Source organism: Fundulus heteroclitus, chromosome 9 (genome assembly GCF_011125445.2).
Source record: "Fundulus heteroclitus isolate FHET01 chromosome 9, MU-UCD_Fhet_4.1, whole genome shotgun sequence".
Classification (NCBI taxonomy): domain Eukaryota; kingdom Metazoa; phylum Chordata; class Actinopteri; order Cyprinodontiformes; family Fundulidae; genus Fundulus; species Fundulus heteroclitus.
The window spans coordinates 21,367,772-21,388,159 of NC_046369.1; the positions used below are offsets into that span (position 1 = coordinate 21,367,772).

At 38.2% G+C, this 20,388-nt stretch overlaps 1 protein-coding gene across 1 annotated transcript in view; it reads left to right on the top strand.

The window, feature by feature from the left end:
* faf1 (Fas (TNFRSF6) associated factor 1) overlaps nt 1-20,388 on the top strand; it is a 79,816-nt gene that overhangs the window by 45,365 nt on the left and 14,063 nt on the right. Inside the window, exons 13-17 of the mRNA XM_012877883.3 lie at nt 4,682-4,836; nt 11,138-11,274; nt 11,370-11,458; nt 15,930-16,010; nt 17,647-17,724. Coding sequence (XP_012733337.2) covers nt 4,682-4,836; nt 11,138-11,274; nt 11,370-11,458; nt 15,930-16,010; nt 17,647-17,724 — 540 coding nt within the window. The remainder of the gene's footprint in view (nt 1-4,681; nt 4,837-11,137; nt 11,275-11,369; nt 11,459-15,929; nt 16,011-17,646; nt 17,725-20,388) is intronic.

A 20,388-nucleotide genomic window follows, 5' to 3' on the forward strand; every position in this document is an offset into this window, starting at 1 on the left:
ATAATCCAATAATAAGTTGCGATTAACGCACACTTTCTGCTTTCCCTCAGAGGTGCCTATAAACATGATAAATGCTACTTGTATTGTCGGAAACATTTGAAAGAAGCTAATCCTTCTGCCATGTTTTTCACCCCATTAGTCCGTAGTGGTTTCATATCAAAAGACATCGGCAAAAATTTGATCCATTGGTAAAAATATAACATCTTAAAAAAAAAAAAAAGAATAGAAAAAACCTAAAGAAATATGGTTCATTGTGTCCCCCATTCATTGTGTCAAGAACTCAATGTAAAATACTATTGAGGCTTTTTATACTACTTCTTCGTAACATAACATTTACTCTGCCATAAATGGTGTATATGCTGGCATCACTGAGGTAAATGTGACTACCAGTGCAACTTTACCAGTGCCATTTATTGAGTTTTGTCATTGAGGGGTAATATAAAAAGTCTTAAGTTTAAAAAATAATGTTAAAGTGTTGAAGAATCATAAGCACTGCTCAAGCATAGCCAGGAAGAAAATATTAACACACTTCAGGTCTGCTGGTTGTGAGTTAAGACACGTGAAGGATTCAGCAATGGCTTTCCTTATTGTATTTGTTTTTTAATAGTAGGTTTCTTCGCACATAATTCAAAGACCTTTTTTTATTTAAACGTCATCCACAGAAAACAATTCCGTCATTAAATTAAAACTAGTCTGTATAAAAAAAGATCCCTCCTGAATCCCCTGTAAGTTCCTGACTCTGAATCACACAGGTGTAGAGGAAATATAGAGCCCAACACTTTGATGGCGATTTCACTGCATGTATTGTGATAAAAGAACAATATCAGCTGGTATTTTCTTTTTATTACTATCCGCTTTCTCTTCTGTGTTGAGCGCCCATGCAGCTGAGACTAAGTTGAATACCGTGTGGTATATAGAGGAAGTGGGCAGATATTAGTTTGGCTGCATTGTGGGATTTAGCCCCGCGAGTAACCTCACTTTTAATGCACAGTGTATGTTTCTTGTCATTTTGAAAAGGGCACTGTGTGGGCATGTATATGAAATAATGAAAGTTAGTGCTGTACACAAGAGATAATCTGGATGGGCTTCAGACCCAGTTTTCACTACATGGATCATCAGCAGAAAAGATGCTGCTGAGACAAAGCAACAATTTAAAGATGTTTCCCCCAAATTTAAACCAACTATTATGTTTTCTAATTATGTCTGGCAGGAATGGACTGAAAATATGTTCTCTGTAGCAATTGACAGTTTTTACCAAGTTCCTTTTTTATCATGTACATGCTGTATTTAGAAATGTTTGTAGTTGTTTGGAATCTCACTGTAAGTTTAAAGCTTTATCTTTTCTACAGATAAAACACAGAGACTGCTGTTTACAGGTAGCATTGCTAACCACACTGATCAAACAGGGATGTGAAACGAATATGCAGTGTTAAAAATTTTCACAAAAACGATCACAAAAACTATCGAAACAATTGTTTTTGATACCATTATATTTACATACTCACTTTGCAAGTATCTTCCAGTTCTGTGATCTCTGCCATCTAATGCTCATTTGCAATAGCCCTTCTTTTGGAGACACAATCCACATGCCTAATGTTGTCCTGTTGTGAAAAATCAGAGCAAGTAAAGATGGCAGAAAGAGCAGAGAAGAGCGACAGCAGCAGCAGCCCTGGCGGGTATAAGCCGATGAATGGTCGGTACCAACTGCCTAGTGGAGATCGAGCATGAAATGACTAAAATGAACATAGCAGCAGTGGTGTTCAGCCAAAAAAAAAAAAAAAGATAGAATCTGTTAATTTGTGTTGGATCACTAAATTTAAAGACATAGCCACAGATAAATGTGCAAAAGTTGCTTCTTAGTGTTGATTGCAACACTTTAGATGTGGAGGGATGTATGACTAACCCATACAGAAAGTCATTGATTGCTATAAAATATCTTGGCAAAATCTAAATAAAACTATAGGATCTTACAGTAGCTACAATTAAACATGAGCAAATTTGTGTATCCAACTAAGTTGGTGTAGTTATAATTTGTTATAATTACTAATTTTCTTAGAATTCTTTAGTATTAACTCTATTAATTTCTTTCATTAAATTTTTACATGATGGCCTCTAAAAATTAAAAATTATTTAGAGGTCTTCTTTCTGACAGACCTCGAACTCTGAGTGCATTATGCTGGTGAAGATTCTCAGTCATTTAGGTCATGGTCATTCCAAAAAAAAAGTAAAAAAACAAAACACCTGGACTAGTTGTTAACAACTGCCCATTACTAAGGAGGTGGACCTGTTTCTGTTGAATTTGCATGTTAATAGGCCTTTGTTGGGCAGTAGTATAAAACTTGATACTCCACATTACTCCAGACTTTTTGAATCGAGAAAGCTTCCTGGATAGGAAGCGAAACGTCTTCAAACTACGGAAAACTAGTCCAGTTGTTTTGTTTTTTACTTTTTTTTGGTCTGGGTTCATTACTGTCACCTAATGGGCTGGAGTTTGTTTATCAGCATTAAGCGTGTCAGAAATTAGGCTCCAGCCTTCAGCCTTATTTTTTCTTTAAAAATAACAATTACTCTTTTTTTAAATTATTGATCTACATCTCCCTAAAGAGGTTCACTAATGTCTGAATGGAGTAAAAATGTTGTTTAAATTGCTGAAACAGGCTTAAAAAGAGGCACTTTCAATGCAATATGTTTAACTTTTCAATTTTGCACATAGACCTAAACATGATCAACTTTCCGCTGTGTGAAATCTTTAGTCACTTGGTCTCACAAGCCAAGCTTAGACTGCGTTGAACAGGTGTGAGGAAGGGCTATGGGGTCACTATCTAGCTCAGGTTGGACCTAGTAATTTAGCTAAACTGAGGGATTTGCTCCTCCCTGCTAAGACAGGCAACACAAAAGCTCTCACTTTGAAAGTGGAGAGGGAACAGAGGGGTATGGACAGTTTAACTAAGATGAAGGAGTTCAGTTGGCCAAAATGCCTACTTTGATTAGTCTTTACACTTGGTCTAATTGAGCATGCATGTTTGTGAGTATAAATCCTTCTTTGCCTGTGGGTTTAAACTTAAATTCAGGTTGGGACACCAGTATTCGAGTGTGTATCAGGTTCTTTTTTTTTTTCTTCTTCTTCTTTCTCTTTTCTCCCCCCCCCTCTTGGATTGTAAAACTCTCACTATCCTCAGACCCATTCCTCCCTCTAGACTGAATTTGCTTGTCTTCTCAGCATGAGTGTTTAATCTTTTCAGACTGGTGAATCGGCCCAGTGAATGAGTCCCCAGGTCCTTCTCTCTAGGAGCCCTGGAGATTATTCTAAAGCACTAATCGTTGAGCAAACACAGCAGTGCTTTCCCATTCCCATTCTACACAGGCCACAGTATAGCACAACTTCTTCTTTCACTTTTCTTCACATCTTACGCCCTGTGTAGATTTCTTTGCTTTCTGGCGCACGTAGCCTAGATTACCGCTCCTGAGAAACAGGCCCCTTAACTCCCACCATCGCAGCCCTGCTTAAAATGAACCAAGCACAGATTGAGAGTTGTTGTTGTTGTTTGTTCTTTTATACGACTGAAAGTGACATGTAATTTAAAGAGCATTATTTCCAACATTGTCCCCTCAAACCCTTTACGTTTGTGGGTGTGTTTGTTTTTTAATTAGATTGTCAGAAGGGAAAATCTAGCGGGCTTATATGATGGTGTCAATATCCTCGGATTTGGAGCTTCGTCAATATTGTCTGGCCTTGCAGCTACTAACCTGAGCAGGCTGCTGGCATTTGGTATAAAATAAATAGAGTGATTTATCTGTTTTGTTTTTGCTATATCTGCCTCGCATCCAGGAGAAGTTTTATTTACACCCTTCTCCATTTGATTGCGTCTGCTATTTGCTGTTTGTCAGCTACGGCCTTGTTATGAGCTGCACAAGTCTCTTCACCTAATTGTCTTTAATGTCGCCTCAAGTTCCTTCACCCTCTGTTCAATGGGAAGACACCCATATGTGGTTAAAAAAAAAAAAAAGGTGGCACATAATAGATTTATGTAAATTAGACATGCTGCGATCAATCAACCAGAGATTATGAAGGGAGCTAATATTTTCTTTATCCAAACTAAGAAGTCCCACCAGTTTCTGTCCACATCTGGATAAACCATCAGCATCTACAGTGAAACACATTCTGCTCATATAAAAATGAGGGACGTATAATTTGTGCATAAATAGTGTTCATGTGTTCACTCCTTAATTTTCTTTTGGAATTGAACCTGCAACCTCTTTCAAAAAAACTGTGGCACATTTTTCTCTCATGATTTAGTCCTAACGCATAAAAAAAAAATAGATCCGAACTGGTCAAAATGGTTACCAGACCAATCAGTGCATCTCCAGACTAGAAAGAACGCACAATATGATGTAGTTGTTTCTTTAAGAAATATCCCATTTCTTGCATTTTATTGGTACTGATGTTTCTCTGTTTTTTTTTTGGGTTTTTTTTGTATTTACTACATTGTTGCCTCATTTTAAAAACTTTACTAATGTGGCCACCACACAATGTTTCTTCTAAAAATGTCTCCTCTTCCTAATTAGAAAATATGTCTCATATCTCTGTGGCAAATACCCTGAAGGCTTAAAGGATACACTCTGCTGATATTTTTTTGATTTTCTTGCCTTTAATTTGCAATCTTTGTTCCCTTTCTCACAGAGAAAGCTTTTGGCCATCTACCTCCACAATGATGACAGCGTCCTTAGCAACGTCTTTTGTTCCCAAATGATGTGTGCCGACTCTATTGTCTCCTACCTGAGCCAGAATTTCATCACATGGGCCTGGGATGTCACTAAAGAAGCTAACAAAGCCAGGTATAGCGTCAGGATCCTCTTTGTTTCCATGGTTACTGCTTTTCAACTCATTAGTTTTGATACCAAATCAGCATTTGTTTCTACTAAAAGGTGAAATTATTGGATTTTGCTTAATTCATTTTGTTTCTTGCATCAAAAAGGTTATAAAAAAGATCTGACTTAAAATAGGAATGGAAGTCAAAAGTTGCTAACATTTTAAGCTTATTTAAAAGAACGTACTTATTAAAAAATATGTATTATTTATTGTGTTCCTGCCATCTTGAAACTGCTAGAAAATTAGAGATTCCTTAAAACACAATTATGTATAAATAAAGTTTGCATTCTACTTCTTAGCATTTCACTTTTTATAACACAAGGAGCATCTCAGAAATATACAAGCATAAAAGCTTTGCACCTGTTGTGAGATATTATAGAAGCTCCTGTCAAACTGCACCATGGGACAGACCAGACTGCACAACTTGTTGCTGTAGCCCATTCAGATCAGTCATGTCCAGCAGACATATCAGCCGATCCATAAATGAACAACAAGCCGCAGTTGTTTTTGTGCTTTTTGTTAAAGTCTGTTGCTGGAAAACACGGAGAGGCGGAGAAGAAACTAGAAACGGCACAGAGACACTCATGTCTGGGCAAAAGAGAACAGGAATCAAACATTGGTTAACGCAGCAATCACCCTGCGAATAATTGACAGACCGCCGCTCTGACAGACATTCAGAAAATCCCAGACATTTCTTGACATTTATTACAGGTCGCCTTTGCAAGTTTTCTCAAAGTATTACTAAAATCTCATCTCATTCTCATGAACCTGATTACGGAGTTGTCTTGTGGGGTGGCTGCGTCGTCACACAACTATTAAATATGTTTTTTTTTTTAGCTAAAGGCTAGGATTTTTGAGAATTCTGAATCAATTAAATAATTAAATAATAATTACTTGTGATGGTGAATGTAAAAATGAAGTATTTTATGTACTATGAATACTTGAATCAGGCTTAGATCCCAGTCATCTTCAAAAAGACCTTTGTTTTTCAACTCTAAGGAAGCGTTAACTGTGCCAGAAAACTTTATGACCACCGCTCTGATTGGGCCTTTCATATTTTCATGTTACAGGGTGAGTTTGATTAATCGAGGATGTTTGTGGACCATTAATGGCTTCCTACTGTATGTTCATATTCAAATCTTTAGTCAATACTTAGCAAAACAAACTTAACTTGCAATAATTCTTAGAAAATATAGAGATAGTACTATCTCTATATTTTTGTAAAATTATCCTAGCATTTCCCCAAAACAAAAGCGCTTCCTGTGATTTTAATTTAAAGATAGCAAACATTTTCACTATTTTTCTTTGAACAGAAATGTTTATATTTAATTTATATTTCCGATGAGGTAGATGTTTCACTTTATTAAAAAAAAACACACACAACTGTTAAATGGTGGATAACAATCATTACATGTCTAACAATGATTACATGTAAAATAAAATGTTCTGGAAAAAGTATTACATATTTTGTGTTTTAAATCAAGCAGTTAATTGTTTCAAAAATTAAACCAGCCATATAGTTACAAAGTATAACCTACAGCAATGCGGTGTCCCCTAACATGTCTTTCATCTAGTTAGGGGACATACTGTACATATAAGTAAATGGAGATTTGAAAATATGAGTAATGAACATCTTATGAGTTTTTCATTATGACAGCGGTAAAGTTTAGTAGGGCAGTAACTGCCTTTAAGGCCGACCGCTGGTTATACTTTGTATGTTTTATTCATGTGTGATGTCCAGTGTGGAGAAATAATCAGTTGTCACACTGAAGATGGATGTGATAAAAAGGATATCTTTTCAGATCTTCTCTCTATGTGAAGATCTGCAAGCCATGAGAGCTACTAGCGTGTACAGGGACATGGTAGATTGCAGCCATCTTGTCTTTGAATCAGGTTTTCTTCTTGGACTGAATTGTAAATATTTAACTGTGTAACTGCTGATTGTACAGGGAGCTTTAGGGAATATCAAATAATGTTGATGAAACTTCAGGTGCCACTAAACTAGCAATGGAAATCATTTAACGTGTCTAAACCAGTTCACGCCCGCGTCTCTGTTTTTGCTCTCTCTTCAGCTTCATTCTATGTTTGAAGCTTGGAGGTTGCGTGCTAACAAAAGGCGTTGTGTTTGCACGCTGAGGCCCCTGATTGGGCATTTTTGACTAAGCTCTCTGAATAGAGGGTCAGTGTGAGATGAAGGACTCCCTTGGCATCCTAACGTCTCTATCACAGCATTTATCCTGAAAGTCTGAACCTCGCCGCCCTGTTTTGGTACTCTACTGGTGTCTAACCAGCTAGAACCATTTTTTTTTTTTTTTGTATTGGACAGTGAATTAAAAAAAATAAATCTTTCTTTATTTCTCTGCCCTTACATTCTCCCTCTCTCCCCTAAACTTGCTGAGTTAAGCCTGCCCTCTGGTAGTAGTCATTTAAGAAAGACTCGCACCCTGACCTTACCCCTCCATTATTTCTTTTAAGGACAGTCCCTCCTTCCTTCATTCCGCTCTCCTTTCTCTCCTATTGGCCTCCTTTGCTTTTTGCCCCAGCTGAGCCTTTTTATCGCACGTTAACAGAGGGGCAACATCTGGAGCTTTTCATCGCACACAGCTAGTCGCAGCTTTGCCGCTAACGCATGCATGCACATGTGCAGGCTAACCCGCTCACAAATGCACGGCTGGCCTGCATTCTCACGCTCCCTGGCTGATCCAGAGTGACTGGTGATTGGCATCGGTCACACGGGCTGTTAGGAAGGTATCTTAAGCGTGCGAGTAATAAACCTGCTGATACTGGAATGTGCTATTGTCACAGGCTTCTTGTTAAACGATTAATTATGCATAAAAGCAGGGCGGGTGATTGGATGCCAGAGTTTTAGCAAGAATTGTGGGAAAAGCAGTCGTGTAGTCGGTGTACTGTCGCACAGGACCTTGCAAATGCAGTAATGCCACTCGAGCTACTTCAGTTTTTTACTTTACAGCCACAAACCTTAATGCATTTTATTGGGATTTTCTATGATAGAACAATACAAAGTGGCCCATAATTGTGGAAACTTAAAAAAAAAAAAATGTTCCAACATTTTTTATTAACAAAAATCTGAAAATGAGATATGCATTTGTATTTAGTCCCCTTTGCTCTGTTGTGCCTAAATGCTCTTATTTGTCAGCAAATGGCTTCAAAAGCCACGTAGTCGATAGTAAAGACAGTCCATCTGAATGTTTTAGATGTCAGAATAAATACTGCTGTTCTATGAAGGCCTCCCACCTTTTTTTAAAGAACATTAGCAACCAAACAGCATCATGGAGACCAAGGAACACACCAGATAGGTCAGGGAGAAAGACGTGGAGAAATTTAAAGCAGCATTAGGTTATAAAACAATATCCCAACCTTTAAACATCTCATGAATATTGAAGGACAAGGTCAAGCAAGTGGAGCTTTAATTATAAGAGCAGAATAGAGGCCCACAGTAACTCAAGAGGAGCTGCAGAGATTCACTGCTCAGATCGTAGGAACTGTTCTCCGGACAACTATTACTTATACGCGTCACAAATCTGGCCTTCAAGGATCTCTGGCAAAAGGAAAGCCATTTTTAAAAAATAAGTCAAAAAGAAAACCTTTCTGCAGTTTGCAACAAGCCATTACGGGGACATGGCTAACGTGGAAGAAGGTGATATTAAAATGTACATTTTAATTTTTTTGGCTTATGTTTGGCAGAAAAGCCATCCCCTACTGTGAAACCTAGTGATGGCAGTACCATGCTGGGTGGAGGCGTTTGTTCAGCAGGAACAGAGAAGCTGGTCACCTGTTATGGGTTCCTGAACACATGAGATGGCGTCAGAGGTTCCCCTCCCAGGGAGACAACGTGCTTAAATTTAGAGCCGCAAATATAATAGGATGATTTAAACCACAGCGTGTCATAATGGCCCAGTCAATGCCCAGATCTCCATGTTATCCGAGTAAACTCAGCTTACTTAGCAGAAAAAGAATGGACCCAATTTCTGTCTGTAAATGGGCAAAACTAGTAAACACACACCACAAAAGACATGGATGTAAATGTAGCATTAAGAACCGCCTGATTGGTTGAATACGAATGCATTACATTTTACAGATTATTTAGATTTTTTTTAATAAAAACTATCTAATTCACAGTTATTTGCTACTTTGTGTTGGTCTATGACATGAAGTCCCAATGGGAAAAAAATAAAATCAATGGGTTTGTCTAAAATGTCTAAAAGTTCAAGGCTATGAATTATATTGCTAGGTTTTTCTTATATTGTAGTTTATAACAACAATTATACATGTATATTATTTAGAGGTGAATAATTTTTTTTCATTTGTGTGCCTTTTAAAATGTAACCCACATAGTCTTCTGACGGTCTCATTAATTCTGTGGTGCTGAAGTGTAAATTGAAGGCATTACCCGCTTACAGACCAATTTGCACACCTGTTCTGCATACTCGACTACCCTTCTTGACATACGCGGACCTGAAAACCAAACTGGTTTGGAGGGAGAACAAAATGTCACTTTCAAATCAAAACATGTCCATGTTAGCTCTGAAACAAAGTGTGTACGACACAGTGAGCTACCGGAGCATCCGGTTCCCAGACTGCTCCCATACAGGTGGCCGGCCGAAGCATTCCCCGCAGTGCTACTGTACTAACCTGATTCATCAGCTGCTCACTGGAGCAAACGCCAACTCCTACCTGCCAGCTCATATCTTAAAGCGTCAGTCAGGCGTGGAGAAATGAGAGGCGACAGCGCAGGGAAACATTAACTATTTTCGGTGTAGAGATCCGCATAGAGAAAATAAAATGGGACGGGAGACAAATTAGAAGCTGTCAATCACGCTGCCCATTGACTTAAACAAGTTTTTTTTTTTTTTTTGGACAAGTTTCATCAGGTGTTTTCTTCCACGTTTAGTTTTGTCCACCGATTTGTAAGGGGTCGTGGGTCTGGTGTGGACAAAGATGCATTCTTTGCGGTGTTAAGCTATGCCTGGATGATGGTTCTGAACTGCTCACCTCAGCTCCTGGAGCAACTCTGCTTCCCGTCGGCCTCAGCGTTGTGTCCGTACATGTTCTGTATCTGAGTTCAGAAGCGCTTTGAGTTTTAGATGCAGCTTGACACGCGGAGGAAACGTGGCCGATGTGGGCCGTTTTTCTTACTTGTGCAGTTTTTATGTTGCCGTTTTGTACGTTTTCATTCTGGGAGACTGACTTTCTTAGATCTTGTGTTGGAAACCAAAGCAGCTTCGCTTGTGCTTGTTTAGCGCTCTAAGATTGGGTTACCCTTCAAGATGTTGTCTGGCCATTGTCCTCTGGCCTTTCATTACAGGTTAGAGTTTCCCTGTGGGCTATTGTTATGGTACGGCTGGGTCGAGGGCCGAACAGGGACAAATGTCAGATCAAAATGATCCATAAGATTAGAGCGACCCATCTCTTTCATTGCGAGTCAAGGGTGACTCGGAGTTCATTCGGGGAAGTTCTGACTGAATTACAGTCCGAAGCATTTCTTTTTCCCCGGCCTTTTACTATTACATCCCGGTTTTTGGAGATTATTACTATCACACGGAGCTTTGGTCCTCTATTTCTCAGTTTGAAAGTTGTACACGCAGCTTCTATGGCTTTGACTCCATCTTTAATGAGTTACACCCTTCTCTCAGGCAGCTGCCTTTCTATCTATGCTCTCTCTCTGACCTGCCCTCCCTCCACCTATTCCATTACTTCTCCATTTTACCACTCAGTTATTAAAGTAGATCTTATTAAAAGGCAGGAGAAAAAGCTAATCTATATTTGCATTCAGTCTATAGCAATTCATTAATATTATGACATTTACAGGGAGCTTGGCAGGGCCCCGGCTGCCGGCTACCCTTTTCCCTCTCTGAAATGTTAATTTAAAAAGTTCTGTCTTTGTAATGGAATAAGAAATCCTCTCTTGCCCTATCAATTCGGGGCGCCTGGCGAGGAATACTAATTCATCCACGCTGCCAATTGAGATAGCATGTCACTCTGATGGAATAAGAAAATGCCGAATTGGTTTTAAAGTCCTTTAATGCCTTGAGTTGTGTGTGTTTTTCATTTCTCAGGCAGCCTGACAAGATTGAACCGTTTTCATTTGTTGTGGAAAATATGTGTGCATACTTGCTAATTGTATTTTTCCTTTTTTTTTTGCATTATTTCATGGTACAAATGCTGATGACATAATTACATTTCTAAAGAAATAAGATGGAGCGTTTTGAACAGAACATGACTGAGATCATCTTGTTTGTTTTCCAGACTTCTCACCATGTGTACGAGGCATTTTGGCAGCGTGGTAACGCAGACTATACGGACATATAAGACAGACCAGTTCCCCCTGCTCCTAATAGTTATGGGCAAACGCACATCCAACGAAGTTCTAAATGTTATTCAAGGTAAATGTTTTATTGTTATTGATAAAGAAATGTCTGCATCGACTGTCGAAATCATGCGCCGGAGAGTTTATATTCTGCCCTCATTTTCCCCTCAGGCAATACAACAGTGGATGAGTTGATGATGAGGTTAATGGGAGCGATGGAGATTTTCACAGCACAACAGCAAGAGGACATCAAAGATGAGGTATGACTGCAACCAGTAAATTTCATAGGAAAACCGTTGGCAAACAATGTTTTTTTTTTTTTAAGAAGTAATTCAGACTTATACTTTTTTTTGTAGGATTCATTACAGGAAGTTCTTTATAATGTGTCATTCTCTTATTTATTTTTCAATAATAAATTAAACTGCTTCTTCAGTTTAATTTTTAGTCTTTGGAAAAAAACTTCTGAGATCAGTTGTAATCGTTGGGTGTTTTTATTTCTAGGTCACTATATGAAGTTTACTATGCTTCCATTCCAGGAAGCTGTTTCAGTCTGTTTTGTTTTACTTTGAAAAAATATTAAAGTACACTGAGGAAAATCTTTTTTTTAAAAAAAAAAAAAAAAAAAAAAAAAGCTTTCTGCTGTTGTATTTTTGTCTTTTGCATTAAGAAAAATGGCATTTCAAGCACACCTGGTTGCTAACATGTAGGCTACCAGAGGGCGCAGCCATCCTAATCGTTTGATTGACTTTATTAAATTCAGACTCAATCCACCATCAAAGTAGGCGAGGCCACTTTGATGTAATAGTCACCTGCTTTTGTACGACCTTCAACCATTACGGTTAGCTGAGTATCGGTGCGTCAGCATATCTGTAGAAATAAGTGTTTGTCTTGATTGGATGTATATGAACAAGTTTGTCACCTGGAGGTACATAGCTGTAAGAGTGGTGAGAACAGTGACGATATGGCGATCCATAGAATATTTTTCCACAATAAAATCCACCCGAAGGGAGTAATGAATAATTTAGTGGAATTTGAATAAAATAAAGATTTACACCATTACATTACTGTATTTTATACAAACGTTACCTTTTATACATGTTACCTTCTGCCAGAATTGAATTAGCCACGTGAGACGTTGGGTTGTGGAAACGGTAAGTTGCAGTTTCGTTTGACTATTGAATTTCCAAGCTACGCAACTTTTTGTTAGGCTTTCAAACTCTTCAACTTTTTTAAGAACTGTATCTACAGATGACAGGCTGTCACTCTGGATTAGTTAACTGTTGCAGAGTCAGCCAACCAAACAGACTCCCTAACAATGCAGCTGTGAGAATCATAACATCTTTTTTGCATGAGTTATGTGTAGCTAATGAGTCTCTCTCACACACACCCTGAGGGTTAAACTTGTTCCTGTCACTTCCTGGGTACTGAGCAGCAGCATTTGTTTCTAATTTGTTAATATTTGAACAGTTTAGTGGCTCTTTTTGGATTTGTCACTGTTGGTGAAAGACAATCATTAGTAGCAGCTTTTTTAGGAAGGGGAATGTACTTGTAATGTTCTCTGTGCCCAGACTGGTTGGTTTTAGACTTTTATTATTATCATTGCCAAAGGGATAGCAGTTTATAGACACCAAGAGGATACTTTTCGTATTTTCTTAGACATGAGCATGTTTTTCTACAATATCCATCCCCTTTTTGAGTAAAATGCTCTGCAAGCAAAAAGTCTTCAAGTGTTAAATATTGTTCAAACACAAGCTGCTGCACAAGAGATGTGCACGGAGTAAACACTCCAAAACTGGCATAAAATGAAGACTTAGCATTTCACAGATTGGTTAAGAAGAAGATCTTAGCAGACATTTGGTGCTGGTGGCACTCGGTGGTATGTACACATTTTTGTTTCAACTGAAGCGCTATTGACATTTGACAATTCAGTCTTGTTCAGTCTGGCAGATTTTTTACATGCCCGCAATCTTTTTTGCTTTTAATATTTTTATTTTATTGTTTTTTTTTTTTGATTGTTGAATGGAATATGGAATTAATTGGAATTCCCCTTATTATAAATGTAAAGCAAATATATTTTGAGAAGGGTGCTTACTACCCACAAAGGGTCTTCATTGTGTGAGAAATAACTAAAATTAATATTTTAAGAGCAAAATAATGAACACATGGAGTCTTATTTAATATTTTCATGGACTGTATTGCTGCAATGTTTCTTCGAAATCAGAGCAAGAGTATCTGCATCCTTGCAAGAGAATGTACTGGTGAAGGTGCTGTTTGCTTTGCTTTTTTCTTGTTACGTTCTTTACCTTGTCTCAGCCCACATTTCCAGTGAATACTCAGACTTAGACTCACTCAGTCCAGGCATACCTCTTTGACACCACCTTTGTTGTCCGTCTGGAGCTGAAGCAGCTGCTCCTTGTCATTCTTGGGGTTGTCTGTGTTTTAGCTGAGTAGTTACCAACCAAGTGACTACTCAGTCCTGGTGTTGTGGTCTGCATGTGGTCATTTTTGCATGACCATCTTATAAAGTGTAAAACAGCCCCCATACAATATTGATGAGGACCTTTGTAATGCACAGATGTAACCATACCTTTGAGGTATTTTGCAGACATCCGGATTTTAACATTATGCTAGTGTGCAGGCCAAACAAGAGCCAACATCCAGACGCCTTGCTTTAATTCTGATCTCTTTAAGAGCAAGCCCACAGAAATTAAATCAACAAGTTAAATGTGACAAACAATATAAAATACAACATTGTCCAATGACTTTTCAACAAACAAAGCAAGCTAGTTTTCCTGCATTCAGTCTTTAACACAGCATGTATAAGCTCCACTTAGAAGTTGGCTATTTCAGGTAATTTAGAACAGCTGCCTTGTCGTGTTTTTAAGAAAACATTTAATGTGACGGGGAAAAAAATGGATAGAGGACCTTTTGTAGTGTATAAGTATTGAGGTTTCTTGATGACTTCCTTAGACATTTAAAGAGCCTTATTGTTTGCCTTCTCCGTTTTTGTGTATAGGCGTGAACAAATTTGTTGTAGCCACTGGTAAAGATGTGTAAAATAGTTTTCAAATAAAGTCATATGCATGTTTTACATACAATTTTTCATTGAGGTTAGGCTACAGCAATTATATTGAAGGAATGAATAGATTAATACTTTTAGTTTAAGCAATTTTACACATCTTAACCACTAAAGTCTTTCGGCGGTTGTCTCTTTGTTTTGAATATAAAAATGTAGGACCCAAAATGAAACCGTGAGGGACCCAACAATTGGTCTTCACTTATTCTTAATCATCATGATTTATTGTAATGTATTAGGAATGATTTTCTAGATACTTAGTCATGTGTCTGCTTTCCCTTTATCAGTCTTGTTATTTATATTATATTTATTTATTTATTATTTATATTAATATTTGTTGTCCATTACTGAAGAAGTAGATTAAACCAGTTTCATTACTGGTTAAGACAACAAATTGCTGATTTAAGTTGCGAAACAACAATGCATAAAAGGCCTAATGTTGTTTTCCATCAAATACAAAACATTTCTCCAGATCGGAGTATCATATGGAGACTTTAAATACTACGCAAACAATTGTATTCTTTTTTTTTTATTTACATTTTCTCCAGCATCCCAACTTTTTTTGGAAGCAGCTTAATCTCTGAGCTTCTTCTTCCCAAAATCGAGAAGGAAATTAAGAAGAGCCATTTAAATTTCTTATTTGTTTGCAGACATTGAATGTGTGACAGCTTGATTTTTTTTTTTCTTTTCTTTTTTTCCCCGTGAATACCAAGTGTATCATCAACACCAAAAGATGCTAACTGTCGTGCCAACTTGAACAGTAGCCACGATTTAATTGTGGAAAATCTGTTTCTTTGTTTTTTTTTCCTCCAAAGTTAAAGCTTTCTGAATCACAGTCTTTGTGGTGATACATGTGTGAGGAACATTTTTGCTTTATGCTGCTTCTCATTAGTCTGTTAAAAGTAAAGGAACATATTTAACCAGCGCTTAAGTGAGTATCATACATCGGACTCTATGACCTGTTTGCGTGACTTGGGGTCAGTCTATTGATGATAGGCACTTTTGAAGCTTTTGTCCCTCTCTGCCATTCTTTTACAGTTTCCTTTCAGTATTCCTCTATTATGTCAACCCCGAAGCACAAATGTATCTTTGCATTTTCCCGATTCAATGCGACAATAGACGCTGCCATTTTGCTTAGCCGCCTAGCTGCACAGTAGCCCTCTGGTCGTCACAATGAGCGTACTTTGCCATATCCGGGTCGGCACACAGCATGGGTCTTCAGAAAACAGAAAACTAATGGCTGTGCGGCGTTAACACAATGGGACACTCGTATTTAGACCGACTCTTTATGAAACACTTTGTAGCCGCAGCAGGTAGAAAGAGAAAGGCCTCCTGTCCCCTTCCCTCTGTACAAACAGGAAGAGAGGGGCAGAGTGAATGAAAGAGAAAGGGAGGGTGAAACTGAGAATGGGAAACATAAAAGAGGTTCGGGGTCTGGTAAATGACAGCCCAGTCACAATGAAATCCCTTCTACTGCTACTCTTTCATACCTGATGTTTGTACGTAACCACACTTGACATGCTGCATTTTCTTTTGCCCCGATTCTTCCTGGCTTCTATAAGCGGCACCTCAGCTTAGATGTTTTGTTCTCGCTGTGTCCTTTTATTATGTTGTTAGTTAAACAGGCCCAACTCTCTCTTTCTCCCTCCACCCAGGACGAGCGCGAGGCCAGGGAGACGGTGAAGAGAGAACAGGATGAAGCCTATCGCTTGTCCTTAGAGGCTGACAGAAAGAAGGTACGTCCAGAACAAAGAGTATTTGTCTTTGCCTCCATGCTGTAGCAGCTTGTTTTTCCCTTAAGAGTTAACATGTTTAAATCTCCAGTCTTTGAAGTTACTCTACATTGACTGTGTTTGATTTGTTGGATTTTCTTTCCCATCCAAAGCGCTCTTTGAGATTTTTGAGAGTCTGAATCAATGGCATGATAGCATTGCCTTGCAAAAAATATTTATACCCTTTATCACATTTTGTCTGGTTACAGCAACATTTTTTGATTTATTTTATTAGATTTTATGTAATTGGCCTACATAAAATAGTTTTAAAAACTTGGACAAATCGAAATCTTAAATTTGGTGTACATTTATATTCAGCCCCCTGCTATTCTAGCTTCAAGGCTTTTAGGGTTTTTGATACAGATATAAAACAGAAATCTCTACCTATTCTTAGTTGATTTGTTTTACATTTACTTGTGATAATATTTCACTAGTTCATGCATCAGAAACCATAAATTACTTTGTATTTCCTGTTTTTGTTCTTGTAACATAAAATAAATACTCCTGTTTTTTTATTTTCTTTGATACAGAAATTAAACATTGACGTGGACTAAACTATTGATTTTAATACTTTTTGCTTTGGTAAAATATTTAAATTATGAAATATTTGAGCTTTGCTTTTTTTGTAATGATTCATAAGTGATATCAAACATATTTAACACTTAAATTTAGACATTATGGTGCTTATTGTTCAGTTATTGTTTCATTAGGAAAGTAAATTGAGTAATTATTGGCAATAGCAGCACCTCCAATTCCTTTTATTTTTAAGTGTTCCCTGAGGAGTCTCGCATTTCAAGAGCTACAAGAGCATTTTAAGACATCTTTATAAGGTTAATGGCAACAACTATGGAGCACGGGCTGAAAAAGGAGTCTTCTAACAAGTTCAGCTCCAGTGTTGTTCAGCATGTAGCTCCATCTATCATGCCATCAACTCTGATTAGTGCTCCTTCCCCTACTTAACGAACTCATTGCCACCGCATGATGATGCAACTATTTTTCAGAACGATGTGCCGTGTTGATTTTCTGCAACAGAGCCTTTTGCTTGTTTGCCAAAAAGTTACATTTTTGTCTCCTCCAACCAAAGCGGCTTCAGCAAACAGTACTTCTTGCTTTTTCTTCAGGAAAGGCTTTCTTCTTCACACTCTTCTGTTTAAATTTACTAATATTGTCACTTCTGAAGTCAATTAGGGGCATCAGAATAAAGGGGACTGAAAACTGCATGCCACACTTTTCAGTTTTGCATTTGTTAAACATTTACAATCCATGTATCATTATCCTCCCATGGTACGATTTTGCTCAACTCTGTTTCTCTACAATATCAAATCTCAATAAAACCCCTTGAAATTGATGACTTTAAGAGGAAAAAATGTGTCAGGAATACTTTTGCAAAGCACTGCTTTATTTGAGGTGTAATTTGATTGTGTGTTCTGGATTAAGAACCTTGTGCATATCAAGAGACCAGCCGGTTTAAATCACTGATAAAACACGATTAATAATTAAACAAGGCAAAGTGACACAGTCTTGGAATCACATGGCAGTCAGCAGAGCAGCCATTGGGGTTTTGTTGACCCATTTAATTTTTTTCTTTTTTCTTTCCCAGAGGGAAGCCCAGGAAAGAGAAGAAGCTGAACAGGTTCGTCTGCAACAGATGAAGAAGGAGCAGGAGGAAGAGAAGGAGGTGAGAACAGCATACTGTCATCTTGCCATCTTATTTATTTAGGTTTCTGCGCGTTTGCTCTGATCAGTTAATTACATTGTGGTTTTGGAGAACCCTGCCGGTCAGTGATGCCTGCGTGGTGAGGTTTTACAGCCTGATATCAATTTCAAATGAACAAAATATACCAGTTATGTTCAGTCCATAAACACGGTCATTGTTCTGTATAACTGCTTTTTACGGGTAACACACACACACACACAACACCATATTCAAAAATAAAAGGACAAAAGACGGCAGCAGGTCGCAGAAACTGGTCGATGCACAAACATACGCACAACCTAAGCAAACACACACATTCACTTGAAAACAATTATTGTCTGTGAAATAGGGGCAAACACACACAGGTAGACACAATGCCTTGCATTCAGGAAAGTAATAATTGTCGGTAGTGATAGCACCAATGTTGTACAGTCCAGATTAATACAGTGTAGTCCTCAGTGATTGTTGTTTACTCAACAGCAGGAAGCCCCAAGCAGGCAGAGGTATTAGGTGACCTGGCTCGCTCAGATGATTTGTCACTTAAGTTAAACGGATGACAACAAAAGAGCTCCAGAGCCGGCCTTCTTAATTATTTCATTGTATTGTGCCAACAATACTCAGTGAAAACATTACACAATACCACACAACTGCCCCCCTGCTGTCTTTCATGTAGTTCATCTTAAATTAATTTTCTCCTCACGGAAGTTCTGTGGTATTTACTGGCACTCCTAAGCTAACAGACTGTTGATTTAGTAAATATGAGCACTGGCTTTTTTTTTTTTTTTTACTTTATCCTAACCAGAAGACACGTGATTATTTCTAATTATATTTTTGTACATTTATAATGGCTCTACTTAAGAACTTGATAGAGGAAATCCTTCTTAACCTACTGAGAAGTGTAACATGTATCCCTGATCACTTAAAAAGCAGCATTAAATGAAAATTTTAAAGACATAAAAACATTGTTTTACAATATAGATGCACTGATCAGTGTTTTGTGGCTAACCTCTTTCCGGTCTTGTAAACTAGCCAATACTGACGTTGGCCATTAATTAACCATCTTTCTTTTTGAACTATAATTAACCTCCGCCATGAAGACTATGTTTAATTGCCTTTCTGCTGTGAGCAGTCATTATTTCTATCAGGAGCAGAGACAACATCACACTGTGTGTGAGAGCAGTCACTGTAAAACAAGGTTTTACTATTAATTTGAAATAGGACACGTCTTTAAGGGTCGACACGGTTAGTTTTATTAACCGTAAACAACCGTCTCTGTATGTGCGCCCCAGAGATTGGGAGTCTGTGACTTAGACAGCTAAAAGGCTGTTAACGTTACCAAATTCAGCATATTCCACTACAGACAGAGGTTTAAAACTGAGAAAGACAAAATAGAGCATCTTTACTGTAACATGTTCAGGCTTATGTTTAGTAGTGGTTCCTTGAATTGACAATAGAAAATATGTCAAAAATTAAAAGTGGCTAACTTTAAGTAATTTCTCTCCAATTTCTGCCCCAAAGAGAAAATTTACAGTAACAGCTGAAGATGTTGAGTTTTATGTTTAGCAGCTCTTTATGTTTTCTTTTAGGTTTTATGGAGAAAAAAAAAAGTATTTACACCCGAGCAGACTAAAAACAAAGAAATGGAATCCTAAGTGTATAGAATAGATGAGTAAATGGATTGGGAGCAGATTTGATCTTTCTATTTTGATTAGATATCAAATGTATTTTATTCTTCAATCAAAGAAAACGTTGCTTATCTTTACCTGAACAATTAATAGTGGCTACTCTGTTTTATTTTTTTCTTAATCCCTATTGTTCTACAATACATCTACACTGTGCGGCCTAATGAGGAGCCCTCTATTCCTCCCTTTACTAATTAGCAATTACCTATTTTCTTAGTTTACAGTTTTCATTTGAGTCTTATGAGGCACCGACCTAGCACACCGTGTGGTGGAGGAAGTGCAGACACAACACAACAAAAAAAAAAAAACTCAAAAGTGCCACCAGAGAGAGGGCAATGCTAGAGGGAATGCCTTCCCTGTGATTTTGTGCCTTTGTGCAAAGAAAAGGGAGATGAAAGTAAGAGCCTCTGAATTGGGGGTGTGGTTGTATGTGAGCTGACATTATTATTTACCTCCTTCATGGGGTCTTAGCATACAGTTGTGTGGCTGTCAGGTGCTTCTCTTCCCCCTGCTTGTCATCTGTTTGCTCTCTGCGGTTAGCCGAGCGGAGCTGCTGACGCAGGTGAATAGGCTGAGAGATGCTCCTGATTATTTGTGCTGAGCTTCCAGGACCCGAGGCTTGACCAAACGCGTGTACCGCGGTTTCTTGTGGGACGCTATCTCACTTGTGTGGGTGGATATGCTCCTGTATGGTTTTCACTCAGTGCATTTGTATGTCCAAAATGCACACTTCTGTCTGTTATCTGTGCGTGTGTGTGTGTGTGAGTGGCTCTGTCCCCCGGGGGCCCCTTTAACTCAGTCAGCATCAGCTCGTATACCTGGGGGAGCTGATGGCGGTGCGGCACGCGCCCCACCCTGCCCACCCAACACCAGAAGCTGCTAATGAGCTACTGTTGTACACTCTTATGAAATATAATTGCATTATGGTGTGTAAATAAAGCCGGGGCGTGTTGTCACAGCATAT